At 48.2% G+C, this 18,998-nt stretch overlaps 1 protein-coding gene across 8 annotated transcripts; it reads left to right on the top strand.

The window, feature by feature from the left end:
• Positions 1 to 333: 333 nt before the first annotated feature.
• LOC133109593 (poly(rC)-binding protein 2) lies at positions 334 to 16,915 on the top strand. 8 transcript variants are annotated; one of them, XM_061218977.1, is made up of 13 exons: positions 342 to 537; positions 1,872 to 2,009; positions 2,385 to 2,408; positions 2,520 to 2,552; positions 2,733 to 2,849; positions 4,130 to 4,261; positions 5,883 to 6,020; positions 8,169 to 8,243; positions 9,545 to 9,586; positions 11,099 to 11,171; positions 12,484 to 12,536; positions 13,038 to 13,207; positions 15,645 to 16,915. In XM_061218977.1, the coding sequence occupies exons 2-13, from the start codon at positions 1,941 to 1,943 to the stop codon at positions 15,679 to 15,681; spliced, it is 963 nt and encodes a 320-aa protein (XP_061074961.1). In that variant the 5' UTR covers positions 342 to 537; positions 1,872 to 1,940; the 3' UTR covers positions 15,682 to 16,915. The 8 variants fall into 8 exon arrangements, with proteins under 8 accessions (XP_061074966.1, XP_061074962.1, XP_061074961.1 ...); XM_061218979.1 differs by having other exon boundaries at positions 346 to 537; positions 5,883 to 6,011; XM_061218974.1 differs by having other exon boundaries at positions 348 to 537; positions 11,072 to 11,171.
• The last annotated feature ends 2,083 nt before the right edge of the window (positions 16,916 to 18,998 follow it).

Genomic DNA, 18,998 nt, shown 5'->3' with positions numbered 1-18,998 from the left:
GCAGAGCTGATCACCGCGTCGCTACTCGCGGACGAAGCCACGCGTGATCTCGCAAAGTGGGGTGCTCGATCCATTACCACGCCACATTGATTTACGTCCCGCGCTGAACAAAGATGTGACGTAACCGTGACGTATTTTCCGTTGGCAGGACAGGGCAGCTGTGAAATTCCACTCTAAAATGTGTTTATTTTTGTGAAAATATTCTGTCAAAATTGACTCATCGGTAAATATCTATGTGTATGTGTCTTGATTCTAGTCCAAATCTGCTGTTTATTCCCTTGATTCGTTTATTTTTTTAATAGAGCCAAAACATGCGCCCTGGGCGGGGAGAAAGCGTGGGTGAGAGGTGAAAGTTGAGAGGCGCTAGTTTTGTTGTCTTTGTGTAAAAGAGTGGAGCTCGATCTCGCAGTATCACTCTTCCCTCTTCCCCCGAATCCTTTTAAAACTCTCCCCCTGGGTGTATACCCCCCCGAACCTCTCCCCTTCTACCCTTAAAACCCCACCCTCCCCCAGAATACATCTCAAGGCACGGATCAGGTAAGAATAATTTGTATTTTTTAATTTGTTTCAGGGCAAAGCGTTGGATGAGGCGCGCAGTTTCCTCGTCCAGGCTGCGCTGGCGGTGGTAGGCCGCGTAGAGCACGCAGCACACAATGCGCATTACTGTAGCTAGCTAGGCATTGCGTGCACACAGTCACACGTTTTGATTTTAAACTCGCCTGTGCTACTCTTTTTGTTTTCGCTTGTGTTTTGGCTGTTTGACTGAAAAAAATCCTCCATCTACTATTTTACATCATTAGTATTATTTTTTTTTACAAATACATCAATTACGTTAATGGATCAGTAATTGTGTGCTCGATAGCCATGTAGCTAGCTATTGGGAGCTTTGCTAGCCAGGCGTCCATGGCTCATGGCTAGCTAGTCGGTGCTGTCGTAGTAGTTTTTTGGGGGTTGTAAACCATGAATCGTGTAACGTTAGCGAACTGCTTAAATGTGATCGAGGAGACGGGTTAGTCCATATGTTCCGTTGAATGACTGGTTAAATTATATAAATTAACTTGACACCTTTCCCGAGTTGCGTTATTTCCACGTTGTTCTCCCGAGTGTTGCTACGAGGCGACGTGCATGGAACTGTCGACAAAGGCCCAGTGCGAGCGTTGTGTTTGAGTTCGCTATTACAAATGTCTTTCTTTTTATCTATAAAGAACCGAGCACAGCACAACTTGTAGCTAGATGGTTCATATTAACCCTGCACGCTTCTCTGTAACTCTGTAGTTGGCTAGCAAGGTAGCTATGTCTAGCAAACGCCGTACTTTCGGGTTATTTCGGAAGCCGTTTCGGAAAGGCTGGACCAGTTGGCTGAATTGGGTCCATTCGGCTAGCTATGCCTGCTATTATGGTGGCTGGTGCTGGTTATGTAACATTACAATTCAATTATTGACGTAGCTATCTATAACTGGGACGTAGCCAGTTGGGCCTAACGACGCCATCTCTTGTTAATTAATCCGACCTGAAAGGTTATGGCCTGCAAGTTATTCAAAAAATGGGACCAACTGATTTAGTAGTTTTTGCAGTCAATTTCATTGATTTTATTTTATCGAACATACTTTTTTCATCTCATGGTTGCTAATCCATGAATGTATTCAACGTTCCCGCTCTAGCGGTTTCCTCCCGAATATTCATTTCTTCCAAATCCATGCTCCATGCCACTCCTTTTCTTGATGCTAATTTGAGATCCCAATTTAGAGAGCATCTGGGTTTCTGTCCCCCAGTTTTGTCTTGGCCCATGGAGTCGACCCGTGGCCCCATCTTGACACTTCCACATTGCATTCCCTGTTTCGTTATCACATTGCTATCGCTCCTCTTCGCAGATTCCATTTTTGTGACCAAAGACCCCGGCTTGTTGGACTCGCCAGCCCCTGTCGCTACGCGGTGCAGTTATGGACTCCGGTGTGATTGAAGGAGGGCTGAATGTCACCCTCACCATCAGGTTGCTGATGCACGGCAAGGTTAGGAGCGCCCCCCCATATTAACCCTTTAAGAAGAATAAACGGCACAGCAAAGTGTTGTTTTATGGAAGAATGGTGAACGTTTTGTCAAATCATAGGTTTGAGAGGTTAATGTACTTTGATTGGTAGAATGCTATTATTGGCAGTCAGAGGAGCCAGAGTTTTATGTGAATGAAGATGTTTGGACTCCCAGATTTTCTATTATGTTTTTAGTCTTACTGCATGGTTTAAATCCCAATAAGTGTTCTTTTTGATTCTGGTCACAACTTTGATTCAACAAATTAATCCTTATTTAATCTTAATAAATCATGGCTGTTGATTTAACACATGGCAGAGAACAAATCATGTATTTTACATTTTTTCTTCTTTTTCTAGGAAGTTGGAAGCATTATTGGCAAGGTTTGTTATTATTTTTTCCCCTCCCCCAACGTGTCCTTGTTTTAGTTCATCTCTATCACTCTGATCACTGAAACCGTTTTGATTTTTTGTCACGTTTTATTTCCTCTGCAGAAGGGAGAATCGGTGAAGAAAATGAGAGAGGAGGTATGGATCTCTTTACACGTTCTGAGTTTACACGTTCATGTGATGGTGAATTCTGTGGACTTTCAGATTGCTCGCTCTATTTCTCGAGCTGCATGGCTTGCCAAAGCATGCTGGGAGATACTGCGGTTAGCATATCTATGGGTGGTGCCATTTTTTTATTAATTAACCCCCCCCCCCCAGAGCGGTGCGAGAATCAACATTTCGGAGGGGAACTGCCCGGAGCGGATCATCACCCTGGCTGGCCCAACCACTGCCATCTTCAAGGCTTTCTCCATGATCATCGAGAAGCTGGAAGAGGTACGCCTCCTGTGTACTAGGGCTGCTATAATATACAATGTTTTGCCTGTAATATACTATTTAATATAATCAATGTAGTATTTCTTGCCTTTAAAAGTAAATTGCAGGTCCGCAATGTATCAGCTAGCAGGCATTGTTAGACCCAAATCACATCCATTTGTATTAAAAAGGCGTCGGTGGCAAACTAAATAGAATGTTAATTAAAAATTGTTCAGCAGAAACGGTTTGCTGCAAACATAGTTCACTGCGAACGTTCACTGTCTTGAATGCAAGTTTGGTCCACTGCTGGGTTTCTAATGGTTGTTTGGTCGATTAATGGCAATGATTGGCCAGTGATTTAACTCTGCTGGTCTCCAGGTTTAAATCAGGACAGAACCAGGAGTAGGACCTCGGTGGTATTTCATTCAGCAGGATTACTGAATTGGCCTGATAAACTGAGTAAAACCTGGACTGTAGTAAAGAGCTGCAGGTTTTACTCAGCACTGTAATCCTGCTTTGTGAAAGGTATTCCTGATGCGTACACCTCATGAAGCGGTATATAGCCTTGATTCTAGACTATTGTCTGGAGTCTGTTATTGGCGTTTGTCAACATGAGTTGTGCCAATGAAAGTCAAGGAAGCCATTAAGAAAAAAGCAGTCAGATGTAGGCAAAACAGACTTACCGAGATGGTCTGTCTAGAGACAAACGCCAGACATGTTTATCAATAAAGAAGACCTACAGTTGATAGTTGATGGATGAAGAATGTTCACTAAAATGGAATGCTTGCTAAGGAGTACCTAAAAGAGGCTGCTGAGTTCTGGAAAAAGGTCTTGTGGACAGAGCAGACCAAGATTTACCCCTGTAAAAGGAACTGCTCCCCTGTTCGTTGTAACTGCTGTGAAGTGCACAGAACTCATTGGCCCGTGCTTCATCCCACAGCCAGACAATGATCCCAAACAGATCAGTGCTCTCTTCCTAATGATGGTTTGGTAAGCCTATGTCTGACTTGAGTACATCTGACTAATCAGAAACAACTGAGAAGCCCAGCTGTCCGGGTACAAACTATGTATAAAAAGCCACAATACGGACTGCACGCTATTTCATGAAAATAGTTATCACACCTGAATCACTGTGAGAAAGTAATCGCCCACTTAAACAGAACTGGTTTCCTCTAGCCTTTAGCTGCAATAACGGCGTGCGTGCGTCGACCCCTGAGAGTGCATGTGTAACGGCCCTGTGTGGCCCCTGGTTTGTGTGGGCCCCCGAGAGTGCATGTGTAACGGCCCTGTGTGTTGTGCAGGACATCAGCAGCTCCATGACGAACAGCACGGCCACCAGCAAGCCGCCGGTGACTCTGCGCATCGTGGTGCCAGCCAGCCAGTGTGGCTCGCTCATCGGCAAGGGTGGCTGCAAGATCAAAGAGATCCGCGAGGTGGGTGTGGCCGGGGGGCGGGGCCTGGGACCCAGGGGGGTGTTTGGGGCTTGTGGGAAAGGGCTGTTCTCTGTACTCCCCCTGAGTGCGAGGGGGTATCTCTCACACACACACACACACACACACACACACACACACACACACACACACACACACACACACACAAGCCTTTACCATGTTCAGTGAGCCCAGTGCTAGCTGCCCTGGGGATGGCCACCAGGGTCTGGAAATCTGATTTCTTTAATAAACCAGGAAAAATGTCCTCGCTCTGCAATTGTTTACTACTAAATTGAGGACATTTTTTAAAGTAGTCTCTGTTGTGCCTCAAACGCTCGTTCGTTTGGAGCTGACCTTTCTCTTGGCTTACTGTGCAATCATTTGGCTTATTTGGTAAGGAATTCATGTATTCATGAAACTCTCTCTGCCAGTTTTATGTGTAATTGGCTCAGTTCTCTTCCAAATTAGTTCTCCCATTTTAACAAAAATAAAAATTGTTGCGCACATTTCTATGTTTTGCTACCACTCTTCACTGTCCATGTGGAGGAATGGAAGAATCTTCTCCATAAGCCTCTGAAACCACAGCCCTTAGAGTGGGCCCTGGCCCTGACCTCACCGAGGCATTAAGAGACTTCGCAGAGCACATGATTTTCATTTGTCAAACGGCCACTTTATTAGAGAGACCTGTACACTGGCTCGTTACTGCAAATACCTGATCTGCCAATCACGTGCCAGCAACTGACTGGTTTAAAGCCTTCAGACCCCTTTCAGCATCCGACTGCTCATCGCCTCGGATTTCACGCACACTAGTCTCTTAGAGTTTTCTATGACTAAGGGAGGAGGGGTATAGGTGCATGTTAATGTCTGTAGTCACAGACGGTCAGTCTTTCGCAAGTGAAAGAAATGCAGCCAACCTGACAGCCCTGCCAGTAACCGCCCTGTGTGTAACCCACTGCCCCGCCAACTACGGCCCTGTGTGTAACCCACTGCCCCGCTAACTACGGCCCTGTGTGTAACCCACTGCCCCGCTAACTACGGCCCTGTGTGTAACCCACAGCCCTGCAGTCTGAAGCTCTGCATCTCCATCTCTGTTCAGCTGTCCTCAGTGCCCCACAGAGAAGGGTACATGGTCCACAGGGAGTCTCTACGCTGCAATTTTGAATTTTAGCTCTCATGGTTGGGGTTCCTTTCCAATTTGCTTCAGACAGTTCAGGAAATGCTGCTTTTTAATTTTATTTATTTATTTTTCTCCATTTAGTTATTTTAATTAATTGATGAAATATAAGTTTGCCCCACCCACTCTGGTCTTCTTAATTTTTGATTGGTTAAACCAAGGCTCATGTTGATAAGTCTTTGACTCATTACGCTAATGGGCAAATTGGCTATTTGGCTAACTAGTGCAATGTGCATGGTCCCAGAATATACGTGACTAAGCATTCCATGACCCAGGATCAGCTCTCCCTGCTCGTCCACAGTGGGGGAAGGTTGGCTGAGGAAACCCTGCTCTGGGATCAGCCTTTTTTCCCCAGCCCTGATCTGTGATCACTGGGGCCTTTTGGCTCATGATTGAGGTTCTCTGTAGAGGTTTTGTAAATTGGGGTCCTCTCTCTCTCTCTCTCCCCAGTCCACAGGTGCTCAGGTGCAGGTTGCCGGGGACATGCTCCCCAACTCCACCGAGCGAGCCATCACGGTGGCCGGCACCCCTCAGTCCATCATCGAGTGCATCAAGCAGATCTGCGTGGTGATGCTGGAGGTGGGTCAGGTCAGAGCACCGTTCCTTCTCCTGGGGGGGCCGGGTGGGGGGCAGATCTGGGGGCCGTCGCATCTGCAACACCTCACTTTAACTGCATGCCATTATTAATACGGACGAGTCGCCCCGACTAACCCAGGGGTGCCCTGTCACCCGGGGGAGCCCGGTCACGTGCCGCGGAGGTTTGGGCGAGCATGTTTTCACTCCAGCCTCCGTTAGGGCCCAGCTTCTCTGCAGGGAAGCAGTCAGGGCAACGCCGGAACCCGCCAGAGTCAGCGGGAAGATCGGTGAAGCACTGAACGAGTTTGCTGTACAGCGACACACGGCTTAACCCGCTCAGTCGCATACGGCACTCTCCACCTCATACCTTCTCAACCAATCAAAACGACCGCTGCTGTTGTGTGGCCCCCTTGGGATCTGGAGCCACTTCAGACTGGGCTTGGGGCTGAAACGGTTACACGCCTCACAGACTCCGACATCTCCATCTTATCTGTGCGGCATTATCACTACAAGATAGCGGTTTTGTTCAACATCACATGCTGTCTTTGCACACAGAACAAACCTCTGGACCCGTCCACTGCACAAGCTGATTATTATAATCAGTTCTCTCTGGTTGAACCAGTGAAGTGTGCTGATTGGTTGGAGTGAACCTGCGTGCTCGGCCCTGGCACGTGATTGGGCACCCCTGACCTACCCGCTTTTCCGCCCAGTTTTATTGTTTCCCCGTTTTCCTGTAAAGCAAGATGGTGATTGTTCTCAAGGCTGGTCCACTAGGACGTGACTGATTCAATTCTCATTGTGATGATGGAACCGTAATGTGCACATCCCCACATACATCTTATGTTATTTCAGTGCAGTGCTGAGTCTGGATATGATTCAGCCGTTTCCTGATTTGTCAAATATCTGCCTGTGCTTCTTAAACCAGAAGTGATGTGAGTTTAAATCAGGGATTTAATTCCTGGTCCTGGGGGGCCGCACTGTTTGCTGGGTTGTTGCTGCTGCTGCTGCTGCTGCTCTGCATTAATTGATGGATTTTAAAGCAGCTCATTCCCTCACCTCGCCTGATTTCTCGGGTCTGAATTCATTGCTGATTTTAAGCTGTTAACGAAAGCCAACACACCCTGCGGCCCTCCCCGAGCAGGGGCTATGGTCACTGGTCTGCGCATCATGAGGGTGGAGCGTCATGAGGGTGGAGCGTCATGAGGGTGGAGCGTCATGAGGGTGGAGCGTCATGAGGGTGGCGCGTCATGAGGGTGGCGCGTCATGAGGGTGGAGCGTCATGAGGGTGGAGCGTCATGAGGGTGGAGCGTCATGAGGGTGGAGCGTCATGAGGGTGGAGCGTCATGAGGGTGGAGCGTCATGAGGGTGGAGCGTCATGAGGGTGGAGCGTCATGAGGGTGGAGCGTCATGAGGGTGGCGCGTCATGAGGGTGGAGCGTCATAAGGGTGGCGCAGGGGGGCCACTCCATGCCAACGCCAGCAGGTTGCAGCACAGCATCCCTTGGGATTATTTTATTTTTCTGTTGGTAGATAATGAGGGAGAACTAATTATTTGAGCTTCATGCGGTTTTGTTTTGCTTTTGGAGGATTTTAAGGCCAAATATCTCCAAAGCCTCAGTAGATGCATGTTTTCTGAGGGCAGATATGAATTCTACATACAAAATTACATCCAGGTTACAAATGATTTGGGGCTTTTCCTTAATAAATAATGGCGCTACAAAAATGACATTTTGGGCTGTGACATGTTTTTCACCATCACAGCACCTGGCAAACTGCTCCACCAGCAACACAAAACTTGAGTGAAGATGAAATTTTCAGTTGTGCTACGCAGCACACAGCTAGAGACAATGTGAGGTGCTGTGGTGCTGCCCCCTTGGGTTGGCATGGGATGATCCTGCTGATCCTGGACCAGCTGTGTGTTTGGCTCGTTGTGGGCCTGCTGATCCTGGACCAGCTCTGTGTTTGGCTCGTTGTGGGCCTGCTGATCCTGGACCAGCTCTGTGTTTGGCTCGTTGTGGGCCTGCTGATCCTGGACCAGCTCTGTGTTTGGCCTGTTGATGAGCTGATGAGCATTCAGACTGGGCTGAACTGATCCTAGATCAGCACTCTGCCACGACGAGACACTTCACTGCGTAACTCTGCTCTCTCTCTCCGTCTGCAGTCTCCCCCGAAGGGCGTGACGATCCCGTACCGACCCAAGCCGTCAGGATCCCCCGTCATCTTCGCCGGTGGACAGGTACCTGCCTGGGGGCGGGCGTGGGGGAGGTTGTGGGGGGTGGGGGGTGGGTGTGGGGGGGCCTTGTGCTGGTTGCTGTCTGCAGTGCTGTACAGGCGGACACAATGCAATACATTGAAGCACAGCTACGTAGAAAAATTTAAACTAAGAATTTATATTTCTCATTATGCCATTGTAGTTCAGTACGCTAAATCACAATAATGGACTCATAATGTGTAAATGTATGCATTTCAAGTTGTGGCTTAGACATACAGTTGGCTACCAGCGACACCACTAACGTGCTTGCCTGGATTTAACCTCCTCTCTTTCGCCCTCACCAATGCCCCCCACCCTCCCTGTCTGCTTTTAACACCTGCCAAGCTTCACCTTTCTGGTCGCTCACGGTTACAGGAGCAGGTTGCTCCTCACCCCCCCAACCACACACACACACACACACACCCACCCAACCACACACACACACACACACATACACCCCCCCCAACCACACACACACACACACACCCACCATTTTGTTTCTGAATAAAACTGGAATTCCGGAAATGGAAGCCTAGCTCTTTCATGCAAGCCTTCCCAGGGTGCACCAGGAACCTGATGACACCACTATTTAATTTCCTCCGACGTCTTGACGAAGTTTCTTTCGAAAGTTTTTCCTAACAAGTGGAGACTTTGGACCACATTTTGAGATTGGAAAGGAGCTGGAATCACACGCAAATGTGTCTTCGACCCTCGCTTACAAATAATATTTTCAGGTGTTTCTTTCTTTACTGGATAGTCATAAATTTGGCTTGGAGCAGGGCTGGACGCGGGTGATGTAGCAGCCGTTTGTGTGGGGTCGCCCTGCGTGCGGTCGCCCTGTGTGGGGTCGCCCTGCGTGCGGTCGCCCTGTGTGGGGTCGCCCTGTGTGGGGTCGCCCTGTGTGGGGTCGCCCTGCGTGGGGTCGCCCTGCGTGCGGTCGCCCTGTGTGCGGTAGCCCTGTGTGGGGTAGCCCTGTGTGGGGTAGGTTGCGTGGGGTTGCCCTGCGTGGGGTAGGTTGCGTGGGGTCGCCCTGCGTGGGGTAGGTTGCGTGGGGTGCCCCTGCGTGGGGTAGCCCTGCGTGGGGTAGCCCTGCGTGGGGTCGCCCTGCGTGGGGTAGCCCTGCGTGGGGTAGCCCTGCGTGGGGTCGCCCTGCGTGGGGTAGCCCTGCGTGGGGTCGCCCTGCGTGGGGTCGCCCTGCGTGGGGTCGCCCTGCGTGGGGTAGCCCTGCGTGGGGTCGCCCTGTGTGGGGTCTGTGGATCTGCTGAACGCTGTGTTCTCATTTGCAGGCCTACGCCGTTCAAGGACAGCACGCCATCCCTCAGCCAGATGTAAGTGCTGTCGCGTTCTCTCACATGTCTTTATTTTTGTCCTCTCCGCTGCCCCCTTCCCCTGTTCAGATGGGGGCTGGCGGTAGAAGGAAATGAGTCATAACATTGTCCCTGTCTGGCCAATTATGTCAATTGAAGAAGGTTTGGTAGGACAGTAGTTTTTGTAATTTGAAGGACACTTGGTCGTGTGCAGTAGACTGTCGGTGTTGTAAATTTGGGTATTGCGCTAACGCTGGCTTGTTAGCACATTAGCGTGTGTCCAGATTCTCCCCATTTCTCCTTCTTTCCATCTGTATCTCCATGCCTTCTTCCATTTAGCACGTTTGCTTGCACCCCCCCCCCCCCCCCCCCCCCACCCCACCCCACCCCACCCTAACCATCTTTTGCGCGTCAGCTCTTCAGGCGAGAACGGGGAATGGCTTTGATAACCTTTTTAAAACCAATGTGTGAATCAATCAATCAATGTTATTATTGGTGACTTTAGTACAGTCAACTGAGTATGTAAAGTGCAAGTCAATTGATGTCATTGATTTGTGAAGGCACTTTGTGCGTGTGTCAGTGAGGTTAGCGTAGGTTGGCTTCTCCCTCGTAGAAATACTGGAACACAATACTTCTTTATTAGAAATGTTTGGGGAGTGTGAGTGCGTATTGCTGTGCCTTTCCTCTGTTCTTTGACCTTGGCCGGTATCGGTTTGTTGGTTGGACGGAGGGGGAGGGGGGTATTGGGACAGCAGGACTATGTTGGGAAAGCCTCATTATCCAGACATGTCATTCTGAACCACCCCTGTCACATGACTGAGGACTGATCTCTCATTCTGAGGTGCGACCCTGCCTGGCAGCCTTATTCCCCAGAATGCACACTGCCGTTTTGGGCTGGTATCACAACAACACTTATTTTCATAATAAAACCTCTGTGTCCTTTGAGGGGGTTAATAGTTCAGAACCTGTCCACTGTGGTGCTCGTCATGTGTTCTTTGATCCTGTAGGCCAGGGCTGCCCAAATCTTAATGCAGATCTACTGTCCTGTGGGTTTTCGTTCCAACCCTAATTTGGCTCACCTGATTTACTAATTGGCAGCTCGATGAGATCTCTAGCTGTTTAATGAGATGTGCCTTGTTAGGGTTTGAGAGAATCTACCAGACAGTAGGTCTCCAGGAACAGCGTTGAGCATCCCTGCTCTAACTGTTGAATGAGGTGTGCTTTGTTAGGGTTGGAGTGAACTTACAGGACGGTAGAACTCCAGGAACAGGGTTGGGCAGCCCTGCTCTGGAGCTTGTAACAGAAATTGTCATAACAGAACTTGATGCACGACTATCAGGCCACATTGTTCAGTTGAAGCTTTCAATGTGTGATAGAACTGCACACTGTCTAACTGTGTTCGAATTAATGAATCTGGAGCTCACACTGACAATGTTTCTTTCTTTCTCCCTCCATCTTTCTCTTTCTTCCTCCCTTTCTCCCCCTCCCCTCTTGTTTCTCTCATAGTCTTCCTCTGCCTCCATCTCTCCACAGCTCACTAAGCTCCACCAGCTGGCCATGCAGCAAAGCCCCTTTCCCCTGGCCCCCAGCAACCAGGGCTTCACTGGTACGTGATTGGAGGAGAGGCGCTGAACTTGCGCGGACTGGCCAATGGGAGCTCTTCAGTCAGGGGCAGTTGGGTGCTTTTTACAAGCCTGGCCCTTCTCTCAGTAGAAGAGATCATCTCGATAGAAGTAGTTTGGATCTTGAAGTAATAATGATGATAGAATAATAATGATAATAGCACATTGACACTGTTCGAGATGCAGTACTGGTGCTTAGAACCACAGGCCAGACATCCTGAATGATCGTTTGTTTCCTCCTTCAGTACTCTGTGGCCGCTGGGAGTTTTAGTTCTCAGATTGTATTCTGATCCGTGAGCCTGGAGTGCTTTTTTAGTCTGACCACAGGGGGCGCTACAGAGTGCGACAATGGGGACCAGGGCAGAAAATGTGCTTTTTCACCCACTGGCCAGAGTGGCTTGTGGAATGTAAATCGCAAGTTATTTTCAGCATTTTACCAGCCACATTGGTTACCTGCTCGAGTGGCTGCTAGTGTGGACAATGTTACATTTGCTTGGTGGCTGCTAGTGTGGACAACGTTACATTTGCTTGGTGGCTGGTATTAAAACGAGTCAAGCCTTTTTATGGAGGTGATCTGTAGATGCTCCCGGTGTGTGTTGTAAAGGCTTTATGAAGGCGTGCCTGCCAGGGTGGGGAGGCCACACCTGACCTGTCCCGCCGTGAAGAGTGGGCGTGGGCTCCGGGCGTGGGCTCCGGGCGTGGGCTCCGGGCGTGGGCTCCGGGCGTGGGCTCCGGGCGTGGGCTCCGGGCGTGGGCTCCGGGCGTGGGCTCCGGGCGTGGGCTCCGGGCGTGGGCTCCGGGCGTGGGCTCCGGGCGTGGGCTCCGGGCGTGCTTTGGTTTTGGGTCGACATTAGCCAATCACATCCTTGCACAGTTTTGCTCATGTGACCTTTTTGGAGTGACAAGCGACTTAAATTCTTTCTCCAGACAGTACGTGCATTACATTTTTAATGTCAAAGCTTCTCGGATTAGTGTTTCTAGATCTTGTATTTGTTTACAATGTAGCGTTGTTTCAGTTGATTTAAGAATTTGGTTTTGAGCTTGTGGCTGAGAAATAATTTTAGCTGAATGAGGATTAGCTTTTGTTTTTCGGTTCGAGTGGTGGTTTATTAGCTGCGTTATGTTCTGTTGGCTGAAAGCTGTTGCCCTATGCCCGGACTGTCAATTGCTAATGGGTCCATTAGACCACTCAGTTGAGTAATATGATCCGTTCTGTGATGGGACTGATTCTGTTAGTTTGACCTCTGCCACAAACGCTACCTTTCTTCTCCCCCCCCCCCCCCCCCCTACACACAGGGATGGATGCTTCTGCTCAGACTGGGTCCCACGAGATGACCATTCCAAACGATGTGGGTACCCCGTCCCCCGCCGTGTTTACCCCTCCACTGCCGGCTGTGTTAAAGCCTGTTTATCGCCTCCATTCCTCTTAAGAGAGAAAAAACGGCACTCAGCACGGTTATGCCATAGCTCCCAATTGGTTTGGAGGGCTGTCAATCACAGATAATTTTGATACTTTTATGGAAACTCATCAGGGCGCGGAACCCATGCATCTGCATCTGAGGATGTTTCATCGCTGACCTGTGTGTGTGTGTGAAGCAGAATTCTCACTTCTGCAATTATAGATACCCAATCTATAATTAATACTTTGAGTGTGTGAGGAGGGCTTCATTGGAAAGGCATATGAAAGGACACCTATAAATATCATTTCAAAAATGTAATGATGTTCTCCATCATGAATGATGCAATCTGTGGACTGAAGTTGGTACTTAGTGGATCTTTCTGAAAGTCTCATTGTGAGTTTGCAGGTCCATGTCGTTGCTGCTTCTCACCCCCCCCTGCTCTCCCCGTAGTTAATTGGCTGCATCATCGGACGCCAGGGAGCCAAGATTAACGAGATCAGGCAGATGTCGGGGGCGCAGATCAAGATCGCCAACCCGGTGGAGGGGTCCTCGGACCGGCAGGTCACCATCACCGGCTCCCCAGCCAGCATCAGCCTGGCAGAGTACCTCATCAACGCCAGGTGACCTAACCTTCCAGAGCCTTCTGCCCCCACCGCAAGCTGTGCGGGATGTCTGCTTTCTGTCTGCCCCCCCCAACTACTGGCCCTAAACGTCGCCATGGGAGACCGGTGTATCGCAAACATATACGCACACACACACACACACACACACACACACACACACACACACACACACACACACGCACAGCTTTCACACTGGCAGGAGAAAATGTTTGCCAATGAAGCCAAGTAGACTTGGCTAACCCTAAAGCCAAATACTAGTGACTCCTGCCATGTTTGGTGTCTGAATTGGTATTTCACGAGTTAATTATGAACTTCTCTCAGTGTGTGCTCTAGAAGCCTGCGGCTCGTGTGTCTGACTCCTTAGATTGCGCTACATTGTGAACACTTGTAGCTTGCTCAGTCTTTTCAATGCAGCAAACGGCTTAACTCTTGGAAATTAGGTGTCTGGACTCTTTAGCCAATCAGTTCCTTCAGAACCAGCAGACACCGTGGCCCTCCAGCATTTGGGTATCGAGATCACAAGACTAAAGTATTTTACGTGACACTTTGACCCAGGTCTGTTCCTCTCTCAAACACCTTGCTTAAGCTCCGGGCTCCAAAACTAGCTTCTCATCCTCCAACACGACATCACAGATCCACAAATAGCCGAAGGCGGGGAAATGAGCCCTTAAGCCCTCGGTCTTAAACGCCCCAGCAGGGTTCCCACTGTTTGTCATCACCTCACCCCCCCGACCCTTCCTAGCAGGTTGTTGTTTGTTAAAGGTACCTGCTACAGGTGTGACGTCTCCTAGTTCATGTTCTGCTGTCCTCTCCCTGTTTGTGCAGAACCCGCTCTGCCCCATTATGGTCTGTGCTTCTATTTTTCCACTTGAGCCCCTCCCCCAATCCTGTCCTGGTACCCCACCCTACCCTTCCCTGGTTCCCCCCCCCCCCCCACCCTACCCTGGTTCCCACCGTCCCACCCTACCCTGGTACCCATCCCGACTGTGTGTCCCTCTCTCCCTCTTCTCTCTCTTCCTGCAGCGTAGAGTCCTCTAAACCCTCCTCTTCGAACCCTGAACCGATCCACAGCCCCAGCCTCTACGCTCTCTCTGCTACTACCACCACCTCCACTCCTCCTCCTCCTGCCGCTACTACTACTACTGCTACCTCCTCTTCCTCCTCCTCCTCCTCCTCCTCGTGTGTGGTGCCTCCCCCAGCCTCCATCTCTCTGTCCTCCCTGTTGGCTCCAGGGCCTCCCTCCTCTTCCTCCTCCTCCTCCTCCTCCGACTCCCCACTCCCTGGTTCCCCCGCCAGTCTGCTCAGCCTCAAACCCCTCCCCCTCCTGGCCCTCCACGTCGTGGGCGGGGCGGCCGCCAGTAGCTCCGCCCCCTCGGCCCCACCTGAACCCAAGCTCTCCTCAGAGTTGGGTTCCAAGTCCAAGAAGCGAAGGCTGTCCCCTTATTAAGAAAAGATGGCAAAACAAAAAACAAAAACAAAAAAAAATAAAAGTTTTTCTGCAATGTGTACACTTGGACTTCCACCGCATAGTCTCTTTACTCACAGATCCTGAAATATGGCCTTCCGTCTGTATGGGTTTTCCATCAGACGGAGTCTAGAGTCAGTCCTCTTTTATAGTAAATGTGTCCTTCTGTTTCACTAGCTTGGGCTGACGCATTAAGAAGCTTCTGGTTTTATCTATTGGTTTGAGCTGTTAAAGCATTTTGTGTAAATAAGCGCCAAACTGCCCATTATACACTACAGCAGATGTTTCGAGCTTTTAGTCTGTAGTCAATCCAGGCAAGAAAATCAGGGTGTTTTAATTTGCCGTTTTGTCTATAATCAGTCCAGGTAGCAAAATCAGGGCGTTTTAATTGAACCGCTGTAAAAATGTGCGTAAGGAGTGACTTGTTCTAGTCAAGGTTCTTCGCAGAGCTGGAGTGAGCAGAGGCTCTTCATAGGCCTCGGGGGTTCTGAGGCATTTTGAGACCAGCAGCAGGGATTTTGGGGGTTACTGTGCCCTTCCCTTGGTGGGGTAAAATGTTAAAGATTGGGGAAACTAAGCCATTATGTTATGTCCATGGTGCCGGGTCGCTTGGCTCGTTTTCAGAAAGCTCCGCTCTGTGGACCAGGGATCCCAAACTCCCATCCTGGAGAGCGGCCGTGTCGAAGGGTTTCTGGGCCATTCCGGCGTTTGCTTAATTGGCTAAAGGAAATTGCACGGCCAGTTTCCGAGGCCTAGATTAGCCGATGATGAAACCCAAACCATGGAGGAACCTGTGGACGTACTGCGGCCCCCCAGGACTGGAGTTTGGGATCCCTGCTGTACATTCATTGGCCACTTTTCAAACAAACCAATTAAAAAAGAGAAACTAAGAATGGGGGTGGCTGAAATTGGTTTCTTCCCAATGAGAAGCGAAATGGCTTGATGGTTTCTCTCGCCGTTTCATTTCAGGCTCTCCTCCGAAGCGACTGGGCTGGCGACCAACTGAAGTCGTCTCCGCACCTTCTGCACTAACTCCACCCCCTCTTTTACCATGGTCAGCTCTGTCAGTGGTTAATGCAAAAATCCAGTATTCCAAATTTACTCTTACCTTGTTTTTTTTTTTGGTGTTTTTGTTATAATTATACCCACCCCATATCAGCTAAAAAAAATAAAAAAAGTTTTATTTATTTTTTTCCTTAAAAGAATTTTGTTTTAAAATTCCCTTTGAGTCCAATTGGTGGTTTTAATGATATATTTTTTTTTTTGATGGAAAAAAACAATCTTGTGCTCCATCTTTCTTTGTCTTCAAAAGTGTAGAGGTGGAAAAATCTGAATAGGCATAGGTTTAGTTCTGTAACGTCAGATTTTTTTTCTTTAAAAATAAAAAGGCAAAAAAAAAGAAAAATAAAAAATCCAAAAAATAAAATAGATTGACTGCTCTCTTGCGTTTTATTTTTGTTTGTTTGTTTTTTTATTTTCAATTTTTTTTGGTTAACCACGTCACCCTCCTTGGCAGGGTTTGCAGACCAACTGATGCGTTTGATAATGGCCAAACTCACATACTTTAGCGGTAGTACATGTATAATAGTCACTGTGGGAAAATATTTTGTAGAATTTGTCTCGTAAGCAGTGGCATTTGGGTATGATGTAAGTTTAACACCATTTAAAGTGGCATAAAATTTCTAGGTATTATTTTAACTGTATGGGTTGACGTCAGACTTGATTTGTTTCACTTTTTCTGTGTCATTCCTATTTTTCCACCTTCCCTTTTGCCCTATTTTATTTAAAGTGTTCGAGTGGGGGGTGGGGGGACGTCTGAATGGGTTGGGACTCATTTTGGAGACCAGCAGAGGGAATGATTTTTTTTTTTTTTTTTTTTGGTTAATCTTTTGTTTTGTTTTTTGTTTTTTTGTAAAGACTGATACTACTAAACTGAGTTGGAGTATTTGTTTTAAATGGAGAAAATATTTTTTTTTAAACTACCAAAGGGGGTGACTTCTGATTGACAAGTCTGTATATGTGACAAGACTATGAAATTTGAGCATTAAACTGAAACTAGACAAAGGACCGTATTGGATTAACACTAGTTTCCTGCTTTTCTTTGCTGGAGTCAGATATTTTTATTCTTTGCGGGAAAAAATAAACTCCTTTTGTGCACGTTTTCAAAGCTTACAGACCTGGGTGCCACAGAATTGTTGGGGAAAAATACAGAATTAAAAAGATGTGAAATGCTAAAACAACATGGCTTTTGCAATGCTTTTTTCTCCTGAGGTGTGGATTGCATTGAAACTTCATATTTCAACACGGGATGCCACAGTTGCCCGCACAAAAAGACCCTCTGCTTCCGGAAACTTCTCTTCATTGATACATGTCCTGTTTATGGTCCTGCAACTTTGCACTGAACCAATTGAAGTTACACTTTCTCTGAAAACTCAATTTGGTGAGCTGGTTTTTGTGATCATTTGTATTTTTGAAGAATTCTTACTTTCAAGGGCATGTTAAGGTCAAGGGGTTGCCATTGGGCAGAATGTTTTACCTCCGAATGGCACTTCATTGTTTAATAAGGAGATTATGAACTTTATTGTTCCATTGGACAGCTGATATTCATCTGCAGCTGAGCAGAATTTGCCTGAATCTTTTAATGGTCAGCAGAGGGATTTACTCCATGACCTGAGGATACAAGGTTTGAATTCACTGAACTGAATGACCTGATGGTAGTAGATCCTCACTGGATTTATCGATGAGAAATCATTCCAGGCCTTGCTAACCACATTCCCAAATCAGCGGATATACACTCCGTGAACACTTCATTAGGCATTTATTAGGCTTTAGCCTATCCACTTAAGAGGTTTGATGTGTTGTGTGTTCAGAGATGCTTTTCTGCATACCACTGTTTTAGTGTGTGGTTATTTGCGTTACTGTTTACGTTGTTTTTCACACCATTCTCTGCAAACTCCAAACTTCCAACCACCCTCTCTGGTGCCAACAGTCATTCCAACAGTCATTCAACCTCTTGACCATGTCTGTATGCTTTTGAGCATTTAGTTGCTACCACATGATTGGCTGGTTAAATATTGGCATTAACAAGGTGTACAGGTATACCTAATAATGTACTCACTGACAGTAGGTGGAGCATTTCCAAAGCACTCATGCTCGTTAACTGCTAACCAACAAGAACCAAAGTGCAACCATACAAGAGAAATGTAAAACCATAAAAATATAACCTAAAACTAAGAAATACCATCGCCTGCATTGGTACGAGATCCAGCTGTGAATAGGCACAATGCTGCTGTGTGGTGTGTTTCAGTGCCAGTGATTTGCTTCATTCTCTGATCCACACACCTTGTTCTTAAGGCCTAACCTGGCTATTTGAAAGGAAACCATCAATGCCTGCGGGGTGCGGCCCTCCAGACAGAAGTTCAGCATGCACACACAGGGCTTTCCTGCCCGGGAAAATTGAGTACTGCCAACTTTTAAGGAAATTCCAATCCATAAAATGTTCCTTGAAGGAGAATACTTGAGCAACAAAACATTAGCAATATTGCGGAAGTATTGTCTCTGAATGTGACATAAATGATCAGCCTGTGGAGCATCCTCTCTGTGGAGCAACCTGTAACTGACAGCTTCAAACTGAAGATTGAAAGAGCAAGGACATTCCATTGGCCTTGTTTTCCTTTCCCGACATTACTCATGGGAGAGTAGGTCCTATATCACATCCAGGCCCTATATCACACCCAGGCCCTATATCACACCCAGGCCCTATATCACACGCAGGTCCTATATCACACCCAGGCCCTATATCACACCCAGGCCCTACATCACACCCAGGCCCTATATCACACCCAGGCCCTATATCACACCCAGGTCCTATATCACACCCAGGCCCTATATCACACCCAGGCCCTATATCACACCCAGGCCCTACATCACACCCAGGCCCTATATCACACCCAGGCCCTATATCACACCCAGGTCCTACATCACACCCAGGCCCTATATCATACCCAGGCCCTATATCACACCCAGGTCCTATATCACACCCAGGCCCTATATCACACCCAGGCCCTATATCACACCCAGGCCCTATATCACACCCAGGCCCTACATCACCCCCAGGCCCTATATCATACCCAGGTCCTATATCACACCCAGGCCCTACATCACCCCCAGGCCCTATATCACACCCAGGTCCTACATCACACCCAGGCCCTATATCACAGACACTCTGGGGGGCAGGGGCCCTCACCCACACTATTCCCTCCCCGATGTTGCCACACCGACGGCGTCCATAATCACACACTAATGTTCATAACATGGGACCTG

This window comes from Conger conger, chromosome 14 (assembly GCF_963514075.1).
Source record: "Conger conger chromosome 14, fConCon1.1, whole genome shotgun sequence".
NCBI classification, from domain to species: Eukaryota; Metazoa; Chordata; class Actinopteri; order Anguilliformes; family Congridae; genus Conger; species Conger conger.
Note: the sequence above shows the minus strand (reverse complement) of the source record. Positions and strands in the feature narration are given on the sequence as shown.